Genomic DNA, 22,315 nt, shown 5'->3' with positions numbered 1-22,315 from the left:
TTTTGTCAATTTGTGTTAAAATTTTCTTCTCAAAAAAAAAAATACTTGTGTTAAATTTTATTTATTTATTAATGAAATTTTGGGAATTTTTTTTAATTATTAATTGAATTTTTTTAATTAAAAAATTTGAAGAAAAAAGTAAAAATTTGGACACTTAATAGCAACATCTATCAAAATTTGATGGAGATGCTTTAATTAAATGAACTTAAAACTTAGATAAATCAATTGAACATAGTAAAATTAGAGGATAAAAAAGTAAAAATTTGGACACTTAATAGCAACATCTATCAAAATTTGATGGAGATGCTTTAATTAAATGAACTTAAAACTTAGATGAATCAATTGAACATAGTAAAATTAGAGGATTGAAATAAATTTTGGTCAAACTTAAAAGGTTTTAATTTACATTTTTGCCAATTTTTAATTAATAAGATTTAAAAGAGAGTTTCACACACATATTACATTAAACTAGAGTAAAATTCTATCTGGTATTAAAAAGAAAAAAGATCTAGAAAATGTTACAAAATGAAACCCTCTGTAATGTTGCGCATAATAGTCAAATTCAATGTAATCAAATCAAATGCAGTAAATTTTATCAAAATAATAATTATAAATAAATAAATAAAACGCAGTAAAGGTACTAAAAATTTACCCCAAAAAAAAAAAAAAAAAAAAAAAAAAAAAAAGAGCAGTTTATCATGGCATGTTGATTTGGGTTGGACACTCGCACTTGTACTTGCACATATCAAAAGCCTTGATATCCCTCTCTCATTCTCTCTCCTCCGTGGCTATCTGGGTATGTAATAGAGCGAGCCCCGCTGTATTTATTTGTAGCTTTCTCAAACAAACCAGAAGTTTTCAGACTTGTAAATTACTCATTAAAAAAAAAATCAGAGACATAGAGAAACCTCACAAATCAAATCACAAGACTCACAACAACAACAACAACAACAGAAGCACCGACTTAAAACTTCGATACATACTTGTTTTTTTTTTTTTGGGTATATTGGTCAGTCTCAGCCACACACACCACTAGAAGAAGAAGAAGAAGAAGAAGAAGAAGAAGAGCAAAAGAGGAATGCTAAGGAAGAAGAAGATGAAGCAGCGCTTCACCTTCTTCTCCTTATACTGATGATTCATGGCCTCTTCTCAGCATCGCTGCGTTTTTGGTACTTTCTCTCTCTCTCCTCTTCTATTTATCTGTTTGATTGTCGAGAAATCTTGCAATCTTAAAACATCGATCCAATTCAAAAGATGTTTTTATTTTTTATTTTTTATAAGGTTTCGATGGGCAATCAAATGGGAAATTTGTGAAATTTTTTTAATTGGTGTGGAATTTGATGTGGTTACAGTTGGGAACATACCATATGATGCCACTGAGGAACAGCTTATAGAAATCTGCCAGGAGGTTGGTCCTGTTGTGTCTTTCAGGTCAGTTTTTTTTTTTATTTTTTATTTTATTTTACAAAACCCTAAGAAGTGATTTAATTTAAAATTTGTAGATCTCTAAGGTTTTTAAATTTTTTTTTTTTTAATCATGGATGGAATTGGATTGAATCGTTGAAGAAACTTAGGTACAGTACAATAGGTTCCCAATTAAATTCAAACACTTGATTGTATTGACCAATAAGACATAAATAGTGTTATCTTTTCAAGGAGAATTAAAATTCAAAACAACTAAGTGTTTGAATTCAATTGGAGAATCTAATTTACTGCACCTAAAGTACTATACTTTAGTATCATCCTTAGCTTAGTATGCTTAAATTGAACATGAATTACATTGATCTGGAGCTGGAAACTAATTAAACTTTATGGGTGGGTTGAAAGAAAAGGTTTGGCTGAAGTGCTAAGTAGTTAAAGTTATGACCTGATGATTTCATGCTAGTTTAGTCTAGAACTTACAAGTTGCATCTAGTGTCAATTTTGGAACCCATATGTTGTGAAATATTAGATGGGGTAGATGTTACTTAGAATGAAACATTAATGGATTCTTTCAAGTGATTGTATGCCTAGAACAGGGTATTTGTATGTAGGCACTAGGCAGAGTCTGATTGAGTTACTTGATTTAGGGTGTGGTATGAGTTACATCATAAAGGGCTGGAAATGAGAATTTGTTCTACTGTTAAAACATACACAAATACACGCATATTCCTCTCTTGTATCAAATTATCATTTTCAACCCCTATAGCTACAACACATACTAACCTTAAAAGCATCACCATCTCTTGCTTGCTAATAGTGGTTATGGATAAGGATACAGAGGGTGTCTAGATGCATTCCTTGGTTAAGGAATCAACTACACTATAATGTAGGATGTTGCTTGAAAATGAGGTTTAGCTTCTGTTAGAATGTCAGATGATAGATACAGTGAGCGTAATCTGAAATGATGCCTTTTGCCCTTTTAAATACAAGGAGAAAGGGTGGTGGTGGCTTATCCACCTATACGCGTTTTTCGCACCATAAAAAGCTGCTGGTAGATCATGTCAAAATACTATTTGCAAGTTAGGGCAACAGTCTTTGATGCTTTTGTAGATGAGTATATTCAGTATCATGTATTTGATACCTTATCCTATATTTATTAGTGTTGCCTTGCATCCATCTTAACATCCTCATCTATGCCATACATTGTATGGACATGGTTGGTCTGGGAAAATTTGTTTTTATCTCAATCTTGTGGTAATGTATTGTAGTCATGATATTGAACCCCAAACCAACAGCTTCATACCAAGTACGTTTCTTTCATTTGATCTCAAATTAGTGTGATAAATTTGAATTTGTTACACATTTTGCCATAAATCATTTGGCTTATACAGTAGGGGTAAATTAGTTCTTAACTATAATCTGCTTTAGTGTACTGTTCCCCCCCCCCCCCCTTTTTTTTGCATAGTACAAATCAGTATATCTAAAGGGTTTTTGTTTCCTTTTCAGATTAGTAATTGATAGAGAAACTGGGAAACCAAAAGGTTATGGATTCTGTGAATATAAGGATGAAGAGACAGCTCTAAGCGCTCGTCGTAATCTTCAGGGTTATGAGATCAATGGCCGGCAATTACGGGTTGATTTTGCAGAAAATGACAAAGGTGCCGACCGAAATCGAGAACAGGTGAAATATTGAATGTAAACATATTATTATTATATTACTGCAAAGAAAGATGTCGATTAATCTGTTCTTGTCATCATATTGTTGCCATATGATCTTATGATGTTGACTTGAACAAATGGAATGTTTGCCTTATATGCCTCATTCTTTGTTTTTTTGCAACTTACCAATTTCATATTATAAACTCATTATTCAGATGGTTTGACGTTACCATCATCTCTTTATTGTTAAATGATAAAATTGCCTTTTCTTCTCTTGCAGGGTCGTGGGGGACCTGGACTTGCTTCTAATGTTGGTTAGTTCTCTCAACTTTATGCTTTATTGTAGCTTTTACATGAATAAAACCTTACCATGTTCATTTTGTTATGGACACACTAAAGAACCTCAAAAACAGTTAGCTGGCCCAGCAATCCATGGGGAATCTATTCACCATCAGCCAATTGGTCTCCAGATAGCTATAACTGCAGCAGCTGTCATGGCAGGAACTCTAGGTGGTGCTCAGGCAGGCATGCAGTCAAATCCAAATGGTTTGCACAGTCAGTCAGCATTGGCCAATGATCCTTTAACTCTTCATCTGGCTAAAATGTCTAGGAGTCAACTCAATGAAATAATGTTTGAGCTGAAGGTAAGTAATTCAGTGAAGTTTATTTAACTTTGCTGGATAGCTCTTAACTCTCGAATTTTTTTATTTTATTTTTATTTTTTTATGTTGTACTTGTTCTAATGATAGGCAATGGCTACACAAAATAAGGAACTAGCTCGCCAGCTATTGGTTGCAAGACCACAGTTGCCTAAAGCTCTTTTTCAGGTACTAATCCATTTTTTCACTTTTCTTTTGGGGTTTTTAATGCCAGGGGAGGAGGAAAGGGGTTGGGGTTTTTCCTTTTTCTCTTTTTTGTAATCTTTGGTTTGCATTGTGCTCTTTTTGCATAAAGCAGCTTTTTGGATATGCATCTTTCTTACTTATGAAAAAAAAGGGGGTTGGGGAGAGATTATGTAATTGCAGAGTTATTATAACACATTACTGTTCTTACTTATGAAAAAAAAATTACTGTTCTTGCTAATACTATTCGTTCGTCACACGAACACACACACACACACACACACGGTAGCTTTTTTGTCTGCTACATGCACTATATGCGTGTTTCACTATGCATATGTGTGTTCATGTAAGATAGGTTTCTCATGCATCTCATCCTAAACTTCCTGCAACAGAATAGAGATGATAAGTCATTTTTTGTTTTCTGGTTATAACAGCTCCTATCTATTTTCCTATCTTCTTTATTCCTACACTCTCTTCATGCTTCTGTAGCCTCTCCATCATTGTGTTTGTGCATGTAATGGACGCCGAAACTTTACTTTCTTTTATTCCTATTCTGTATGAAAAAAATTTCCATCCAGGTTTATATTTCTTGTCTTTGTGGGGACCAGTTCCAAGTGTTTGTTTGGATGAGCTTATTTCTATCACCTTATTTTGTTTATTGTATAAAAAGTAAAGCTGCACCTAGAAAAAGGTAAGGCTTTGAAAAGTTGTTCGTAAGAAATAAACAAAATAAGCTCTTGCTGCAATAAATCTTGTTGTAGTACTAAGTGAGAGATGCGTATTGGAACAACTGGTTTAAACTATCATTAGGAATTACCCAACTTGTCCCTGAAGCTTCTAAAAGAGACTTAAATTCTTTAAAGGGAATCTGCATTAGTGGATGACTGATTTTGCCTCTTGCATTCCAGAACCTTTGTATCAGGTTTTGAGCTTCTCTTTTTAAGTCTCCAGTCATCTCTGTGAAACCTTGTAGGACAGCAAGAAATGCCCCAAACACAGCCCTCTTTGATTGTTTGACTCGTTGTTAAACATACAATATTTCATTTCATGAAGTGATACTTTTATTAAGTTTCAATTCCTTAGCTGATTTTCAAGGCTAGAGAAAAAAATCATTTCATGCATTGTGTATGTATTCTGATCTTTGCAATGTGAATATGGTAGGAAAATTGTCCCCTTCTATTTCAAATTTCCTGTATCAAGTAGATGAAAGCTATTTTGCCTGATCCACCTTTGGGATCCCATGCTTTCCCTTTGTTGGGAGCCCTAAAGTTTAATGTACTTTAACCCATTGTGCTTGTCTTCTGATATGTTATTCATTGTTTTTATGATTTAGAATCTATTTGAAGAGTTTTGTTCTTTGAACTCTTTTGCAGGCACAGATAATGCTAGGAATGGTGACCCCCCAAATGGTTGGTTTTGTTACTTTTAACTTTTGTGTTAGCATGTGCTCGGCACTTTTAGTAGTGTTATGAAAAGTTTTATCTTTTGTTGAAACTTTGCAGTTGCAGATGCCAAATATTCGGCAGGCTTCAGGTCAACTCACACAGCCTCCATTGCATGATAGGCAGCAGGTTCAGCAATCAGCTGCTCAAACTCTTCCTGGGCTACCCCCTCCTGCCCAGCACAAGATGCTGTCTGGGCTGATGCCTAAAGTTCAAGAAATTCAAGTTTCTGCAGTGCCTCAAAATCCTTTGGTTCACAACCAATTTTCTTCAGCACCACAACCTCGAGTTCAACTTCCACAACATGCAAACAATCATATTGTACAACAGACCACATTTCCTGGACATTCTGCAATTTCAACACTTCCTCCCATACCACCATCTTTGGGAAATTTGTCCTCTAGACCACAGATACAGATGGCAAAATCCTCTTCTCTTAACCATCAAACACAGCCCTCTTTGCCACAACACTCTGGGCAGGTTGGGGCTGCCAATTTAGGACAAAGCATTCAGATGGTTAATCCAAATGCAATAAAACCTTCTCTCTTACCTCGTCCTCCCTTATCAGATGCTGGCTTTCAGGTGCCAAACTTTGCTAGTCCTTTACTCTCTCTCTCTCTTTATCTATTTTTAAATTCAATAGGGACAGAGATGTACCATGGTAAAAGGGTTGCTTTGTTCTTAGGCTAGAAGTACCAAGTGCTAGATTAGCTCCAATCTTTTCTATGAAGATTGGTCCTACGTCCCTAAGATGGTTGTAATTTTTCTTGTTAATATATTTGTGTTCATGTATCTAACTTCCTTTATTATAACAGCCTGGCCCCCCAATATCATCAGGTATATCACAGGCAATTAACAAGGGTGCTGATAATGGAAATTGGGTCCACAGAAGTAATGCATATGTAAATGCACCTTCTGGGAGCATGGTTTATGATTCTTTAGAACCAATTGATCGCCCTACAAAGCTAATGAAATTGGATGATGGGAGGAGCAATGCTTTCTCAGTGGGGAGTTCAAATGCATCCAACACCAATGGATCTGGACTGCCCCAAGTTTTTGGAGCTGGCTCATTGCCTGTAAATCAAGTTCTGAAAGCAGAAGGGCAAAATTCAGAGAAACAACTTTCCCAGGTAAGAGTTCATGTTAGCATATGTCAATTGTCACATTGATATATCTTTGAGTGATTAGCTTATATTCATACATCCGCTGGTTTGTGCTATCAACTGGACACCATTGTGTCATAAGCTTTTTTGTTCTTCAGTGTGGGGATTGAATTTGATGGATTTTATGATAAGAATATGAAAAGAGCTACTGCTGTCACATCTTTATATTGCATAAAGATTTACGTATTGCATTCCTGTCTAATAATGGTTTATGATTTTGGTTGAAATCTAACCATACTTTATTTACACAACGTTAGCAATATAGTGATGACATGAAATTTTAAAAGCTTTTGGTAGGTTGGTGGTCTTTTGGTTGAGGTTGGCTGGTATTTACTGATGGTTCATCTTGTTAGTTAGAATGTATTGTTCTGGAGGAGGTAGTTGCTCTGGACTCTGATTATTTCACACTAAAACAAATGGTCAAACTTTTAAACATTGGCATCTCTAATTTTAAGTGAGTAAATTACAAGTGATCGATTTCTCAAAATTATTATATTGGTATAGTTCTACCAGGAAATAATTTATATATGGCTATGACCATTTTTCTGGAAACAAAGCGCATGACTATATTTGTGAGTCTTGTGAAAATTGTTGCTCGATGTGCTTCCTCACTCCTGATGTACCAGCCAACAGGGCTGTGATTTAAAGGGTACATTGTCTAGAAGTATATCACCTGACTATTGTAGTTAGCTAGACACTCACATAATGTGAGGAGTTGGTAGAGTCGGTATGTTTTGAAGTTATTGATGGTGCTATCTAGCAAATTCATTCTCTGAAGACCAATACATAGGTATCATAGTGAGTGTCACATGCAGTATGGTATTAATTGGAGTAGGATGGTTGTTAAACTGTAAGTTGTAGACTGTTAGGTTTCCCTATATGGTTAGTGGCCTTAGTATGGTGGAAGCCATTTAGATATGAAGCATTTCTTGTTGATGGGGACATGTACAAGTAATGGATTATTGGGTTGTACAACTAATTTGTACATGACACCTTGCTGCTAGTTAACATGAGTAATAGAACCATATAGTGATATTTTGACTTTTTGAGCTTCAAATTTAGGAATATGCGGTAACATTAATTGGAAATTATAAAGGTAATTGGAATCAATATTATTGGAAATCAATGCTGCTATAATAGAATAGTATTGCTGTTCAATTTTTTAGTTGTAACACTGGTTTTAAACCACAAATTTGTTTGATTAGATCATATTTCATTCAAATTTTAAAATGGGGACCAGATTGGCTGGTCTTATGGATCAACCAAGAATTGGGACCAAATCAGTAGTCTAACCCTTAAATTAGGAAGTTTTAAGACAAGTTCAAAAATAGAAAACCAATAAAAAAATGGTGGTTGAACTGGTAAAAACCAGGAACCAGAACTGGCTTTGACCCTTTAGGGCTGGTTGGATTAAAATGGATGATGTAAAAATTCAAACTTCATTTGTTACATAATATGATTTTTAGTGAATTATTTAGGGGGGGAAATTGTGATTGTTTGAACCCCAAGGGAACTCAATCAGCTGAAGACCAAGCTTCATACAATTGTGATTGTAATCATTGACTTTTCAAATTGGACAGTTTTTTGGCATGATGGTCAACAATTTAACAAACAATTTTGCTCTATGAAGTTCTGTTTTATGAAGATGGATTGCTATAGTACGCTCCATGTAGTTGGGCTAAGGCTGAGTTAAGTTGATTGTGAATTAGATGGATTGGTGAGTTATTGGGATTTTGTAAATTGTTGAGGATGATGTGACAATTGGTTGAGAAAAAGATGCTTACATTGGAGGTTGTTTCCACAGATTTTTAAAAAATTATATTTTTTGAGATAAAATAAAGTTTGAAAAGGGGAACTTCCTTAAAGATTTACAAATGGACATTCATATGGTTTTAAAAAATCAACTTTAGAGTTACATGACACCTGCCAACCATTGTGCTTTATTTGAATGATAATCTCAGAGAACTAGTTTTAATAATAAGCATTGCTTTCTCTTCATCTTCAAACGTCATTTGGTTTCTCTCGTGGTCTTGCCACATGGTTCAAATGATACAATGACAAGTTGCCTGCCAAACAAGGTTTCTCTCTTGTGGTCTTGCCACGTGGTTCACATGATACAATGACAAGTTGCCTGCCAAAAAACCCGATTTCAATGATGTCCAAACAGTCCTCAACATGAAAACAACAAATCTATCACCTGCTTGGGCATTAGCCATTACACTACAAAGGTTATAAAAGCAAAAGACCACAACTCTTGAACATAGGACCACCGAAGTAGCAAGTGCTATACTGTTTTGCAACTACACTAACTGACGTAGGACAAGGGGGAACAAACAAAACTTGATTTAGAACTCTTGGGGCAGATCTGATATGGCTTCAGTTTTGAGGAATTAGGGTTAGGTTTTGGTGGGGAATAGGCTAGAAAATGATAGAGATTAGGGGAATGGTAGGGTAGGGTTTGGGGATGAAACATGGTGAAAATCAAGATTTGAGTTGCTATGAACAGTAACCGTGAATAGTAAAATTCAAGAAAAGATAAATTTTAGGCATCACACCTAGACTTCCTAAGCATCACACCTAAGGTTCCTTAGCATCATACCTCTAAAGAAGGTTACATCACACAAACCATAAAGAAAGCTTCATAGCTATTAAATTTTGAAAATATTCATCATCAATAGAAAGCATTACAACTCTTTAAATAGAAGCCTAATACCCATTCCTAGTTGAACTAGGATTTCTTATAACCCCAATAAGACTGGGCTTGGACTTCTTAGGGTTTTACTACTAAGCCCAACTAAATTTCCAAACTTAAATAAAACCGAAAAGAAGATCTAATGGATTGTTATTACAACCCATTCCAGAATATTATGAAATTACAAAATTGCCCTTGATACATAAAATCAAATAAAATATAATAAATGAGAAATTACATTTTGCCCGCATGTAGTTTGCGTGAAAAACACTTTTCCTACTTGTGATTTAAAAATTGACACTTTACCCACCTGAGGTAAGTTAGATTTGTCTCCTGTTACCCATTTTTGTTAAAAACAGGAGTAAATTTATATTTTTGCTATCCTTTTATGTTTCTCTCCTCTTAAAACATAAAAATCTAAAAAAATCAAGAGAAAAGAAGATCTAAAAGCTATGTTTTGTAAAAAAATTAAAACCTAGCCTTTGTTTTGTTAGAAACCAGCAAGAAATAACCTTCATATCCAACAAAGGCAATTGTACTTGAATCAGGGGAAACCTCAAAAACTTCCAAGTTTTTCTCCTCCCTGCCAACCTGGGGGCCAATTTTATCAAATTTTGCTTTCACTAAATCAAAGCTATGGAAGAACATTCTCCTTCCTTCTATAATAACTTGAGACCCATCGGGCAAGAAAGATGCCTTTTGAATGGGGCAATCATCAAGATACTTTGTATCTTGGTATTCTGTTTGCCATTAATCTGAAAAAAAAAAATCAAAGCTTTTTATCCAATCCTGCAGCTAGTAGCAATTGTGCATTTCAATGGAACTGAACTGAATTGAATTTATTGGACCATTTGAAGGATCCTTTGCATTTGCATCTATAAGTCTTGAATATTCAAGACATCTAGGCAACAATTTAGTGTTGCTCCTCACAACAAGGTCTTCATTTGTTTGAAGGATATCTTCAACAGCTTCAACATTCTTGTAATTATGGACAATCTTTTCTAATCTAATGGCCCGTTTGGAAGGAGGGGGAGTGGAGGGGAGTAGAGTAGAAGTGGCTAAAAATATGCTAATTCTACTCTACTCTACTCCTCCTCCCCCCCCTTCTCTCAATCCAAACGGACCATAAATTCATAGTTAGGTTTTAATTTTTACAATACCTAGCTTTTAGATCTTCTTTTCTCTTGATTTTTTAGTTTTTTTGGAAGCATTTGTGGTGTGGGGATTGTAGTCTCCAAGAGGCCTTTCCGGATCTTTATTGTCTTAGTTATGGGTTGGTTTGCTAGGAGGGTTCACTGGAATGTGCAATTTCGCCGTCCACCACAAGATTGGGAAGAAGAAGCCTTTGATTGGTTTATGGGGTTGGTCTATTCTTCGAAAGTGTGGGGGTTTGGCCCAGATAAGGTTTGTTGGAAACCTGCAAGGAATAGAGGTTTTGAGGTTAGAGGATATTATAACTCTTTCTATTCTCCTAACCTTATTTACTTCCCATGGAGAATGATATGGCACGCAAAGTTACCTCCAAGGGTGGCCTTCTTTTCTTGGTCTGCTTCCCTAGGTAAGATCTTAACAATAGATAACCTTCGTAAAAGACATGTGATAGTGCTTGACTGGTGTTATATGTGTAAGAGTTGTGGGGAGTCGGTGGGTCATCTTCTACTTCATTGCTCCATAGCTTGAGAGTTGTGGTCTTTGGTTTTTTGCTTGTTTGGTATTCAATGGGTTATGCCTCATACTGTTCTGGAGTTGTTTGAAGCTTGGCAAGGAAAGTTCGCACGACATAGTCATAATGATGTTTGGAAATTAGTGCCTCATTGTTTGATTTGGTGCATTTGGCGTGAAAGGAATGCTAGAAACTTCGAGGGTTGTGAACGTTCTTTGTTAGAGATTAAGTCTTTTTTCTTGCACACTCTTTTTGGATGGAGTGTGGTTTTTACTCATTTTTCTTGTTCTTCCTTACCTATTTTTTTTTATCGTTGTACTTTTGTTTCTTGATTTGTACCCCCATAGTACATCCTCAACGTACTCAGTTTGGCACTTTTTCTATTATTAATAACATTCTTACGTTGCTTATCAAAAAAAAAAAAAAGAGGATAGAGACATAAAAGGATAACAAAAATACAGATTTATCCCTTTTTTAACAGAGGTGGGTAACAGAAGACAAGCAGAGCTTACCTCAAATGGGTAAAGTGTCAATTTTAAACCATAGGTAGTCAAAGTATTTTTCGAGCAAACCACAGGTGGGCAAAATGTAATTTCTCCTATAATAAAATCTGTTTTCTCATTGCGTCCTGCATCATTCTCCCTTGGTTGGAGAAAACTCAACCTCGAGTTTTGAAATGTTGAAGTAAAAAAAATCTTGGTTTCTTGAAGTGCATCCTTGACATTGATTGAACACTTAGAATCTGAATTTCCTTTGCTTTCTTCATCTGAGATACCAATGATGATAATGATACATCCATCAATCCAGTTGAATCATTAAATTCTTCAGGTATGACAAAATCAATATCTTGAAAAGTTGTAGGGCCGTAGTCAATAGAATCTTGCTTTGATATGCAACATCAACATCGAAATAAGTCACTTTGTCCTTCATGTATTTTGCTTCTGCCTCATTTATTGCACAGTACTTGTTCAATTTCAACGTTATCAACAATTGCCATCTCTTTAAAGCTTTGTTGCACTACTTCAAGCTTCCGTTGGTCACTTGCATGTATCTTCAACTCAGCATCTCCTATGTTGCTCACTAGACAGCTTGTACCTTTAACAAAGTCAGTAGAGTACTCATGCATAGGAAGTAAGGGCTTCAATAAATCTTTCGAAGAAAAATCAGTGCAATCTTTGGACAAATTCTCTGGAATTTGAGGCACTTCTATACGCTGGTCAGGTTTTGTTTTGGTAGCTTCTGTTGCTACACCAGAATTTTTAGCTTCTAGATCTTTTCCTTCAATAACTTTTGTCTTCAATACTTTAAATTTATCCATCTCGGCTAAGGTCATAGGTTTCAAAACAACCTTTAGAACGTAGGTGTTTGGAGACCATCTCGGCTAAGGTCATAGGTCTTAGTCACTCATAAAAGGAGTGTACACTAAACTAACCCTTCCATTTGGAAACCAAAATAAGTAATCCTCAGTTCCTTCTGAAAGCTGTGTGGAGTAAAGCATATCCATCAATTGGTTCACCCCTTCTAATTCCCAATCAGGAAAATCTCTAAAGAACCCTATATTCCAATGCAAACTTCTGAGTATCCTAATATACCCTTTAAAAGTAACTAGTTACTAGTGAATTAACTAAAGCATCTTTGTCCGAGGCAATAAAAAATAACTCCAGATACAGTTCCTTATCTGAGGTTATATCCAGAGATAATTTGGTTATTTATCTGTTTCTTTTTTACCTTCACTTGTTTGCACAATTGATGCAGGACAAACCAAAACGGTGCAACACGAAAATTTAAGAACACCAAAAATAAAAGATAGAGAACCTAAGAGTTAGCACCAAGTGAAATGAAACCTCTAGGAGTGAGCCTCTAGGGTTGGCTAGAGTCAGCAATAGACCATTGGGACAATTTCAATTGAAATTTTATTGATCCAAATAATTTTCTCAATTGGAGTCAAATACTTGGGAAAATTACACTTACCACCTTAAACTATACCCCATATTATACTTTGCACCCTAAACTTTTCGAATGCACGTTTTGCACTCAAAACTATGACTCTTGTTACACTTTGCACCCCGACTTTAAGCTTGCTGTTCACTTGGACGAAAATTTAGAGTTTAGTGTACAAAGTGTAATTAGGAATATATTTTAGGGTGATAAATTGTAATTTACCTTTTGTCTTTAAAGGATTGAGAAGAAGGGCAATTAGGTCTTTTCACATGATGACATATTTTTCCATCTAAGTTAACAAAAGCTTGATGTCTGGGTGCAAAGTGTAACAAAGGTCATAATTTAGGGTGCAAAACGTTCATTCGAAAAGTTTAAGAGCGAAGTATAATCGGGGGTATAGTTAGGGTATAGTTTAGGGTGGTAAAATGTAATTTTTCCCAAATCCTTTGCTTATATAGACTACTAAACCCTAATCCTAACTAATGTAGGGAACCTTAAATTCTAATTAACTTGGAAAATCTCAATTAGTGAATTACAAAAATACTTTTGACTTAATAAAATAAATACTAATAACCTAATCAACTACTACAAGTCTAGGACCAAAAATAAAATACAATTTACCAAAAATTACAATTGCCTCCAAATTCAAATAAGATTATAAATAAATAAATCTTTCCTTGTGCTTCTTGCATCAAGAATGTTGATTAGCTTTTGTGCCTTCCGTTTTCTAATTATGTCTTATTTTTAGAATTTACACTCAAGATGTCTTTCACATGTGGGGGGTGATGGGTTATAGGATGGTAAAAATTGATTTTCAATGGGTTGGGAGCTAGTGTAACTAAAATGGTCTTAGATAACTATGATGAGATTTTTAGCATGTGCTTCTTGTTCCTAGAATTAATATTTCTAATCCTAGTGACTGCTTATCTATATCCATATACAGAGGAGGGTCTTTTTATATTAATTGGGGAAAATAATGAGACACTATTAACCTTGGTCAATTGCACTTATCCCTTTGCTGCGTATACTATAGGTCCTTATGTTGAAATTTAAACGAAATTGAGCATAACTTAGTTGCGTAACCATCTAGTAAGAATTTGGACATTGTTATCCAGCCTTTGTGAACTCTGTGACACTAACCACATGACAAATGAAAGAAAAAAATAAAGTGTTTTTGGTTCACCATAAAATGCTCATAATAATTCTGAAGCATGTGCTTGCAGTGTACCAAAATTTCCGGGCTGCAATTTTCCCTGCTATAGGCTCATACTTCTGCTATTTGATTTTTGTTGTTTTTTGGATTCCTGTTATAAGATTCCTTGTTATCTTCATGAGCCTATGTTTAGTAGACTTCTGCTTCCAGCACAACAGCTCAAGCAAAATCATTGTGATAAGAGAATTTTCGGTTTAGATTCTCGTGTGTTGGATTATGTAGTGGATGTTCTCCCCACCCCTACATGCACTGTTCAGAGCTAGTCATGAGTTAAAACATTTTTTTTTTCCTTGGTTTGATGGCCTGTTATGTCATATTGTGGGATCCAGCTCTTATTAATTTAGGAACTGAAAATTATACAATAGGCCTTTCTAGTAAATTATGCCACATCACAGTACAGACCATCTATCAAACTACAAATAATCACGGCAGTGCCTCTGATTTGCACAGAATGATTATTGTGGATTTGTATGTACATACTACCATAATATAACGTTTTTGTTCTGTTATAGATTTTTATATATAAAGAACTGCTAATTTCATTTGTAATGGACAAATATTTCATATTTTCTGTCGATTCTGACGCATTTGTCCCAATGGAGTTTGATTCTGTATCATGTTGGACTAATATATCACATTTGTTGGTTTCGACACCTCAGTCACAGCTTCCACCTGAGGTGGAGTCTGCCTTACTGCAACAAGTGTTAAACCTAACACCAGAGCAATTAAGTTCATTGCCTCCAGAGCAGCAACAACAAGTCATTCAGCTCCAACAGGTTCTTCGGCGAGATCAAATTCAGCCATCTTAGTAAATGAAGAGTGACACATGAAAATTTCATCAATGCAGCAAGCTTGTCTTGGCACTTGGCAGTGCAGGCTCAATTCGTTTGGTTGCATGAAGAACAAGAGCTTGCTATTGGTTCAATCAATTCTGGGTGTTTGTAAAATTACTAATCTCAGGGGATCCAACATAGGATTCAAAATGTGAGGTTACATTCATGTAACGTTTAGGAGCATGTGATTAACATGCCTGAAAAAATAGCTAGAAGAAAGAAAAAATTTTGTCTAATCTTATTGTTATAGATTTGAAATTTTTGTACCATGCTTGCAATTACTTTTGATTCACTTTTTCCAGTGCTTCATGTGATCTTCCTTTGAGACCAAAAAATTTCTGCGCAATGCATTACAGGGTCAAAAAAAGAAAAAATAATCCTAAGGTTGCTTGTTGGGTATCCTTAGAAGTTGTTCAGTACCTCATCTTCTCTACTCCCATACTCTTCAAATTTCCTTACGTTTGATTTAGAGAATTGATGCTCGGCTAAAATAAATGATAATGTTCATTGTAATCCTTCCAAGATCAGCTCTTCAATATATTAAGAGAAGGATTCTATTACTCTTCAACTTACTGGGTCTGTCACAGATAGGCTAAGGGTCTGTTGGTTTCAGTTTATCTTTTTTTTTTTAATGATTTTTTTTTTAAAATCTTATATAAAAAAATATCTATATATATATATTTAGATACAATAATTTCAAGTTTAATTTTTTAATGTAAAACTTTATTTTTGCATAGGAAATTTTTAAAGCATGATAAGCCAATGAAAATAATATGCATGAGGTTATCCTCCCCTTAGATTTTTACTAAAAATATTTAATGCTTTCTATAATTACACTTATACCATACATGGCTCAATCAAAGTGTATTTTTAATTTTTAATGTATACTTTCATAAAAATAGATGGCTTAGCTGCTCATCCTGTAGGCACTTAGCTCGAGACTTCGGGACGCTCGTACGGTGGCTTACAAAGCTGCTTACTAGCGCTTTCAAGTGGCTTGGGCTTGCTAAAGGATGGCCATAAGCTGGCTTTTTTGGAGCTTAGCCTAGGATAGTACCAGAAAGGGTCCGCCTCCTCTCCAAACCTCTCCCCGATCGGTCCTTTGTTACGCTCTCATTTCCTAACTTTGACTCCAGTGTGTGGTTAAATCATCTCGCTAGGAAAGACAGTCTAGCCATATCGAGAAGCCCCATCGGAGGATAGAACTAGAGTAGTATATATATATTGTTAATACATAAATATTTCCTCTAATTACTCTTATTACCATCTCATTAAACAAAAGAATATTTAGGAGATATGTTCTAGCAAATAAATAAGTAAATCCTCTTTCTAGTAAAGACCTTCTAAAAAAAAAATACTTTTCACATAGAAAATTATAGATATGCCACCCCCCCCCCCCCCCCCCCTTCCTTTTTTGGTCTTTTAGAACAAATGAAAAATGAGATTGTCATGGTAAGGAGTTTTTTTTTTTTTTTAGTTTTATTAATGATATATTTTTATTAAATTTAATTTGTATATTTTAGACATATAAAGACTTACTTTTTATATAAATATTTTTGTTATATATAAGTATAGTGGGTAAACATTGGGCCTTATTATAATGAGATAAATGTTGGGCCCATTTTAAGCATTGGCCTAAACGCAGGAAACAAATCCAAAATAGACTGACCCATTCTAATAATAGGTGCAACACCTTGGTCTATTGATTAGGCCCAATCCCCTTTCTAGCCTAGTTTTTAGGTCATGTCTGAACTACTGAGGTAAGTCCTAGAGAAGATCAACTTCACCGAAAAAGCTGTTTGAGATTTCCAGATGATTTCATAACAACACTTGCATTAATGAATATCACTTGCCTGGCACCACCATATCTAATGCAGAGAGACAAGTCTGAACAGTTAAAAAAACTCCAAAAGTCTTCATTCATGATGAATAACCAAAAAATGAGAGCTCGATAAGATTAGAAGTTATTCAGGTAGACGCCTAAATAATAAGAAGAAGTCCTAGGAAGCTCCATTCATGATGAAAACCAAGAAAGAAGAGCCCGATAAGATTAGAAGTTATCCAGGTAGACAAGGACAAAATGAAAAAGAATGAGACAACTCATATAAAAAGGAAGAAAGAAGAAAGAGAAAGGGGACACAAAATACAAAGAGAGAAATACATAGAGTGAGAATTGTAACAAAGAAAGATCATGTGAATAAAAGCTTTTTTACATACTTTTACAAGAGTGAAACAATTTTTGGTTTCTTGTTCAAAATTTCAAATTTCCCTTTACGGATTGATTTTAGCTCATAATCTAAATTAATTGTGTTCTTAAGAAAGTAATTAAGCACAGGTTAACTTCTTGCTTCCACAATAAAAAATATCATTTTTTTAAATCAAAATTATAAACATAATTTATTCTTTATGTATAAGCAATTCTTTGGATTTATGTGTGTGTGTGAACTCTTTTGGTCACTTGATAAAAGACACTATATCCTTTGTAAACTCTTTTCAAAATTGGTTTTTTGCTTATAGGCAAAACAATAGGGTAGCTCATGTATTAGCAGGAAAAGCTAACTTTTATTTTCCTCTTTTAGTATGGATGGAGTCTATTCCTCCTTATATCAATAATGTTATAATAGCTGATTTTCCAGCTTTCTTTTAATAAGATGAATGTCATGTCTTTCAAAAAAAAAAAAAAAATTTATCTCGAATTTTTTCTTACGCTGCCACTGACCATAGATTTGTGTAAAGTTGGATATGACATTTAACATAATTTGAAGTATTTAAGAATTTTCCTCTATTTTAAAATATTATTATATTATTATTAAAGTAAATAAAGTTCCAAGTTATCAAGAATAGTGTTATAAGTGCGTGTGGAATGTGAAGGGTAAAAGTCGGGATTCAAGTCTCTAGAAGGAAGTTTCACACACATATATACTTACATTACATTAAACTAGAGTAGAATTTCTATTTTGTATAAAAAATAAATAAAAGAATAGTGTTAATAAAAAAATAAAAATAAAAAAGAAGAGACAAATATTGAAGAACCCAAACCCCATGCAAAAAAAAAAAAATTGTCCATACCCACCAACCCCTAGCGTGACAGTGTGTAGTTGACGCAGATGGTGGTTGGTGACATGTTTTTGGGTTGGTGTGGGCAGCTCCCTTCTCGCTTCTTCCCTTCCACTTTCTCGACATAGTTGTATGTCATTTTCATATTGGTCATAATCTCACCAAACACCGCCATTCTTTTTTTTTTTTACTATAATTATAGTTTGAGTGTAGGAAGATCACACTTAAATATTTATTTATTCTTTAATACGTGTGTAATTTATATAGTCAGATTTAGTACAGTTATTGCTAATAATTTCATCAATGCTAATTGTATAAATGAAAATCTTGTCTATTGTAATGATAATAGTCATAATATTTTACATCAAAACACATTAAGCTTATAATTAATCTTATAATATTGTAATGATGATGTGACACAGTCAAAATATCTATTAGGCTAATTGCGATGAGTAAAATTTCTTTGACAACGTTTTTTTTTTTTTTTTCATAATGTATTATATCGAGTTTTGACTTTGAAAATCAAATACATATTTGATAATGTTGATATGTCGATAGAAAACAGTTTTTTTTTTTTGAAACAGACAGAAAGCAGTCTATACTTTACTAATCTTTTTTCTTCCTTAAACCAAGGGAAATCTACCAAATGGTTGTTCATTTTTTTATTTAAAATAAAAAAAAATCAAATAAAATACAACTATTGTTTTGGATTAAAAATAAATAAAATTCAAAGATTGTGTAGTAATTAATTTATCCCAAATTCCTGTTCCCACAGGTCCAACCTCAACTAGTTGGTTGTCACTATGGGCATGTCCATATAGAAGACACCAATTCAAGTCACCCCCTTAATAAATAAAAAAAGTCATCTCAAATTCTCAAAAACACAATAATGTAGATATGTTTAGAAATGGTTATTATAGAATGCATAGAAAATTGTTAAAATGATTCAAGAGAGAAGTTATATAGTACTAGTTTGTGTAATAAATGAAAGCTTTCCTTTTTTCTTTTTCTTTTTTTGTCCCTCACAATATTATTTGTCCAAGAGAAAAGCTTTTTTTTTGAGAAAAGAAATGTTAATGAAGCTTAGAAAGAAGGTTTTGATGTGTACAAGATATAGAAGATAGGACTCAACAACTGTATTAATAAACTCAAGAAATGGTAACAATTGACAGCGCATTATTGGTTGGATTGGAAACTAATTAAACAAGCGAAGCAAGGAAACTTCATAAAATGAGAAGAATTGATCAGCAGGCATATAATGGTGACATGAAAGGGTGTATCATTTCTCTTTTTTACCTCTATGTTTTGACACGAAAGGGTTGCCTTTATTCATCTCTCTTTTTAGCATCATTCACCCCAAGTTTGTCAATTATTTGAGAAGATGGATATCACTAAAAATATGGTTGATTATTTTCTCCACAAAATAAATAAATAAATCAATAAAATTGTAGATTGAAACGTAATTCCAAAACCATCACTACTAACTACTAGTTCATTAACAAGTTGGATATGTTTAAAAAAGAAAAAGAAAGTTGGCACTGAGCACTTATCGAAAAATAGAAACGTATAGTGTTGAAGACAATCCATTATGTATAATATAATCAACTCGAATTTGGTCGCCAAAGGTGATTTTTTAAACCAAAAATCTATATATATATAAAGTCAAAATTGAGAAAAAATTTAATCAGATACTGAATTAGATTTTAATTGTGAGCTAATTGTGTACCATGTGTCTACTAATTTTTTTTTTTTTTTTTTTTTTGAGAAACAAACACACATACACAAGGGAGAGGGAAAGGGATTCTAATATTAAAATTTTTTTAATTTTTGTGCCAAGTGAGTTAATGAGTACAAAATACTAAGAGTCCAATATTAATGAAACATAAAATAAAAAAATCAATCATATATCTACTCAACAAAAATCACCATACTTTTTACCTTATTAAAAATTAGAATTAAAATGATCTTAAGTAGTATTAAACTTAGGTAGAAATTTTGATTTGCATCTAATTATATTTATTATTTCTGATAATTCAATCTGTAAGGGCACGTTTTGCTCCCAAAGGCCAAAAGAAATGTCAATGGTCCAAAGAGTCCAAATTAATGAATTTGTAGAGAGTAGGTTTGAAACTGAACTTTCAATGAGTTAGGTGTATAATGATCATAGTAGGTTAGGTGCTATTAGAAAGCATAAACAAATAGTTTGGGTAAGGAAAAATCCTCATCGGCAAAGTCCGAGGAAGGTTGTTCTTATATATTTCTCTTAAACTTAACCATAATTACAGTTCTTGAGTGTACACTCATTTTTGTATAGATTATCTCATGATCCCATTGTAATGGGATTTTCCTTCTTTGTGGGTAGCTGTAAGGCTCCAGTTACTATTTCGGTATCACCTCCACATCAATGCTGCTAGGGGATTAGCTGCAGAGCATTCAATGCGGTAATAACAGTTTTCTTCTCAGATATTTTTCAACTCTCTAAAGAAAATTGCATTTTGGAAAATCTACTATAGCATTATTCTTAATCCTACAATAGCACTATTTTAAATAATTTAAATCCTCAAATTCAAGGACAACCTAAGATCACTAAAAAAAGACAACCCAAGAAAATAGCAGTATTCTTCTCTCTCTTTGTCTTGTTTTGTTTATTTATTTATTTTTATAATAAGAGTAGAATCTCAAACATAGCTACCTACCTCCAGTCAACATTTTTACATTGAGGTAAAGACTCATGGAATATGTATGAATTTTTATTATTCAGCCCAAAAAAAAAAAAAGAGTATTAGGAAATGTCGGAATGGCAGAAATTTTTATCAATTTCTATTAATCAATACATTATTGATTTTTCACCAGAAATAGCGGAGTGGCAGAAATTCATTGTGACATTGACATTATTGTACGGTCAATTGAGGGTACTTCTGTAATTTGGCCTTCGAATAAGAGAAATTTGCCCCGCCATAAATTTCGAAATAGGAAATGTCATATCGATGCTCAACAACTGCTCACTTCCAAGCTGTTGCGCTCCAAATCGGTACGTGTCAGAATATCCCACATAAGAGAAACCAAAATATTATTTGTTTACGTGGCAAATTATTAGAGCCAGTTTATAATAAAAATTAATAAAAATTTGTCAACTCAATTAGTGTAGTTTGAACGTAGATTAAAATTATAAATTATTTCACTATTTAATTTATTTTTGCTACTATTCATGAGCTTCACTGTACTTTTTAACACTATTTATGGGCCTTACTGCACTATTTCAATTAACTTTTACTTTTATTTACAGTATTTTCAGCAATAAGTTTTCAATTTCAACAAAATAAGTAGTATCTAAATAAGTCCTTAGTGTAAAAAAAATTATCAATTGACTCTTATCCAATCAATGAATCAAAAAAAAAAAATTTTTTTGACTCTTTGATTAACTTTTGTTAGCTTTTGCATACAAGAGTTTTTTTTTTTTTTTTACAAAATATAATTTTTACTCTAGTCTAATCTAAGTGTATATGTGTGTGAAACTCCCTCTTGGAGACTTGAACCACGCCCTTGCCCCCACCCTCCACAAGCATTTATACATGTAGAATGACTACCACACTAAGGGTGCGCTGTAGTGCAGACAAGAGTTCATAATGACACGAACTAATAGGTTGAGTTTTCTTAATGCAGTTATACAGTGCTTTTTAGTCAAATGGCATGTTTGGTAAGAAATTTTTAATAATATTTTTGTTTTGTAGAAATATATAGATGAAAAAGTGTTTAAAAATACGTATAATATTATTTAAATACTGAAAACTATTGTTTGAAACTCTCAATATAATTAAAACTCTAAAGATTGTTTTTGCAACTGGCACAAATTCTTCAAATGCACTTTCATTTTTATTTTGGTCTTTATGTATAAATGTCAAAGTTAATAGATGCCCTACAAACGTTGGAATAAGTCTATAAGATAAGAAGTATCTTTATAAATTTTTATAGATTTAAAAAAAATATATATATGTATGTAAATATAAACTAGTCTTATCACAAGCGCTTCGCACGTGCGATGAGACTTTTCTTTTTTAGTGGTCTTATTTTGTAGAAAAAAATTGTATTTAATTATTTTATAGATATATATATATATATATATATATATATATATATATATGATTTTTATTTTAAAAATCTAATTTATAAGTGAATAAATCAATTTAAAAATTAATAAGAGAGTGGTCCTATTTTTTAGGTAATATTTTAGTAAGAGTTAGAGTTGTATTTTTACCAGATTGTCCTTTGGTTTTGCCTCTACTTAAACATAAGACTGTAAGGGCATCTTTGAACAAAAAAAATAAGTTTTTACCAGATTATCTTTTAATTTTGTATCTATTTAAATATAAGACTGTAAGGACATTTTT

General features: G+C 33.3%; 1 protein-coding gene across 1 annotated transcript; it reads left to right on the top strand.

Moving 5' to 3' along the window:
* The first annotated feature begins 726 nt into the window (after positions 1 to 726).
* Positions 727 to 15,171, top strand: LOC142616659 (cleavage stimulating factor 64). Its single transcript, XM_075789466.1, has 10 exons — positions 727 to 1,169; positions 1,353 to 1,431; positions 2,929 to 3,103; positions 3,362 to 3,395; positions 3,481 to 3,725; positions 3,831 to 3,908; positions 5,297 to 5,332; positions 5,426 to 5,947; positions 6,181 to 6,495; positions 14,697 to 15,171. The coding sequence occupies exons 1-10, from the start codon at positions 1,139 to 1,141 to the stop codon at positions 14,844 to 14,846; spliced, it is 1,665 nt and encodes a 554-aa protein (XP_075645581.1). The 5' UTR covers positions 727 to 1,138; the 3' UTR covers positions 14,847 to 15,171.
* Positions 15,172 to 22,315: the final 7,144 nt, after the last annotated feature.

The sequence above is a fragment of the Castanea sativa genome, chromosome 1 (genome assembly GCF_040712315.1).
Source record: "Castanea sativa cultivar Marrone di Chiusa Pesio chromosome 1, ASM4071231v1".
Lineage (NCBI taxonomy): Eukaryota > Viridiplantae > Streptophyta > Magnoliopsida > Fagales > Fagaceae > Castanea > Castanea sativa.
This window is presented reverse-complemented; position numbering and strand designations above follow the sequence as displayed.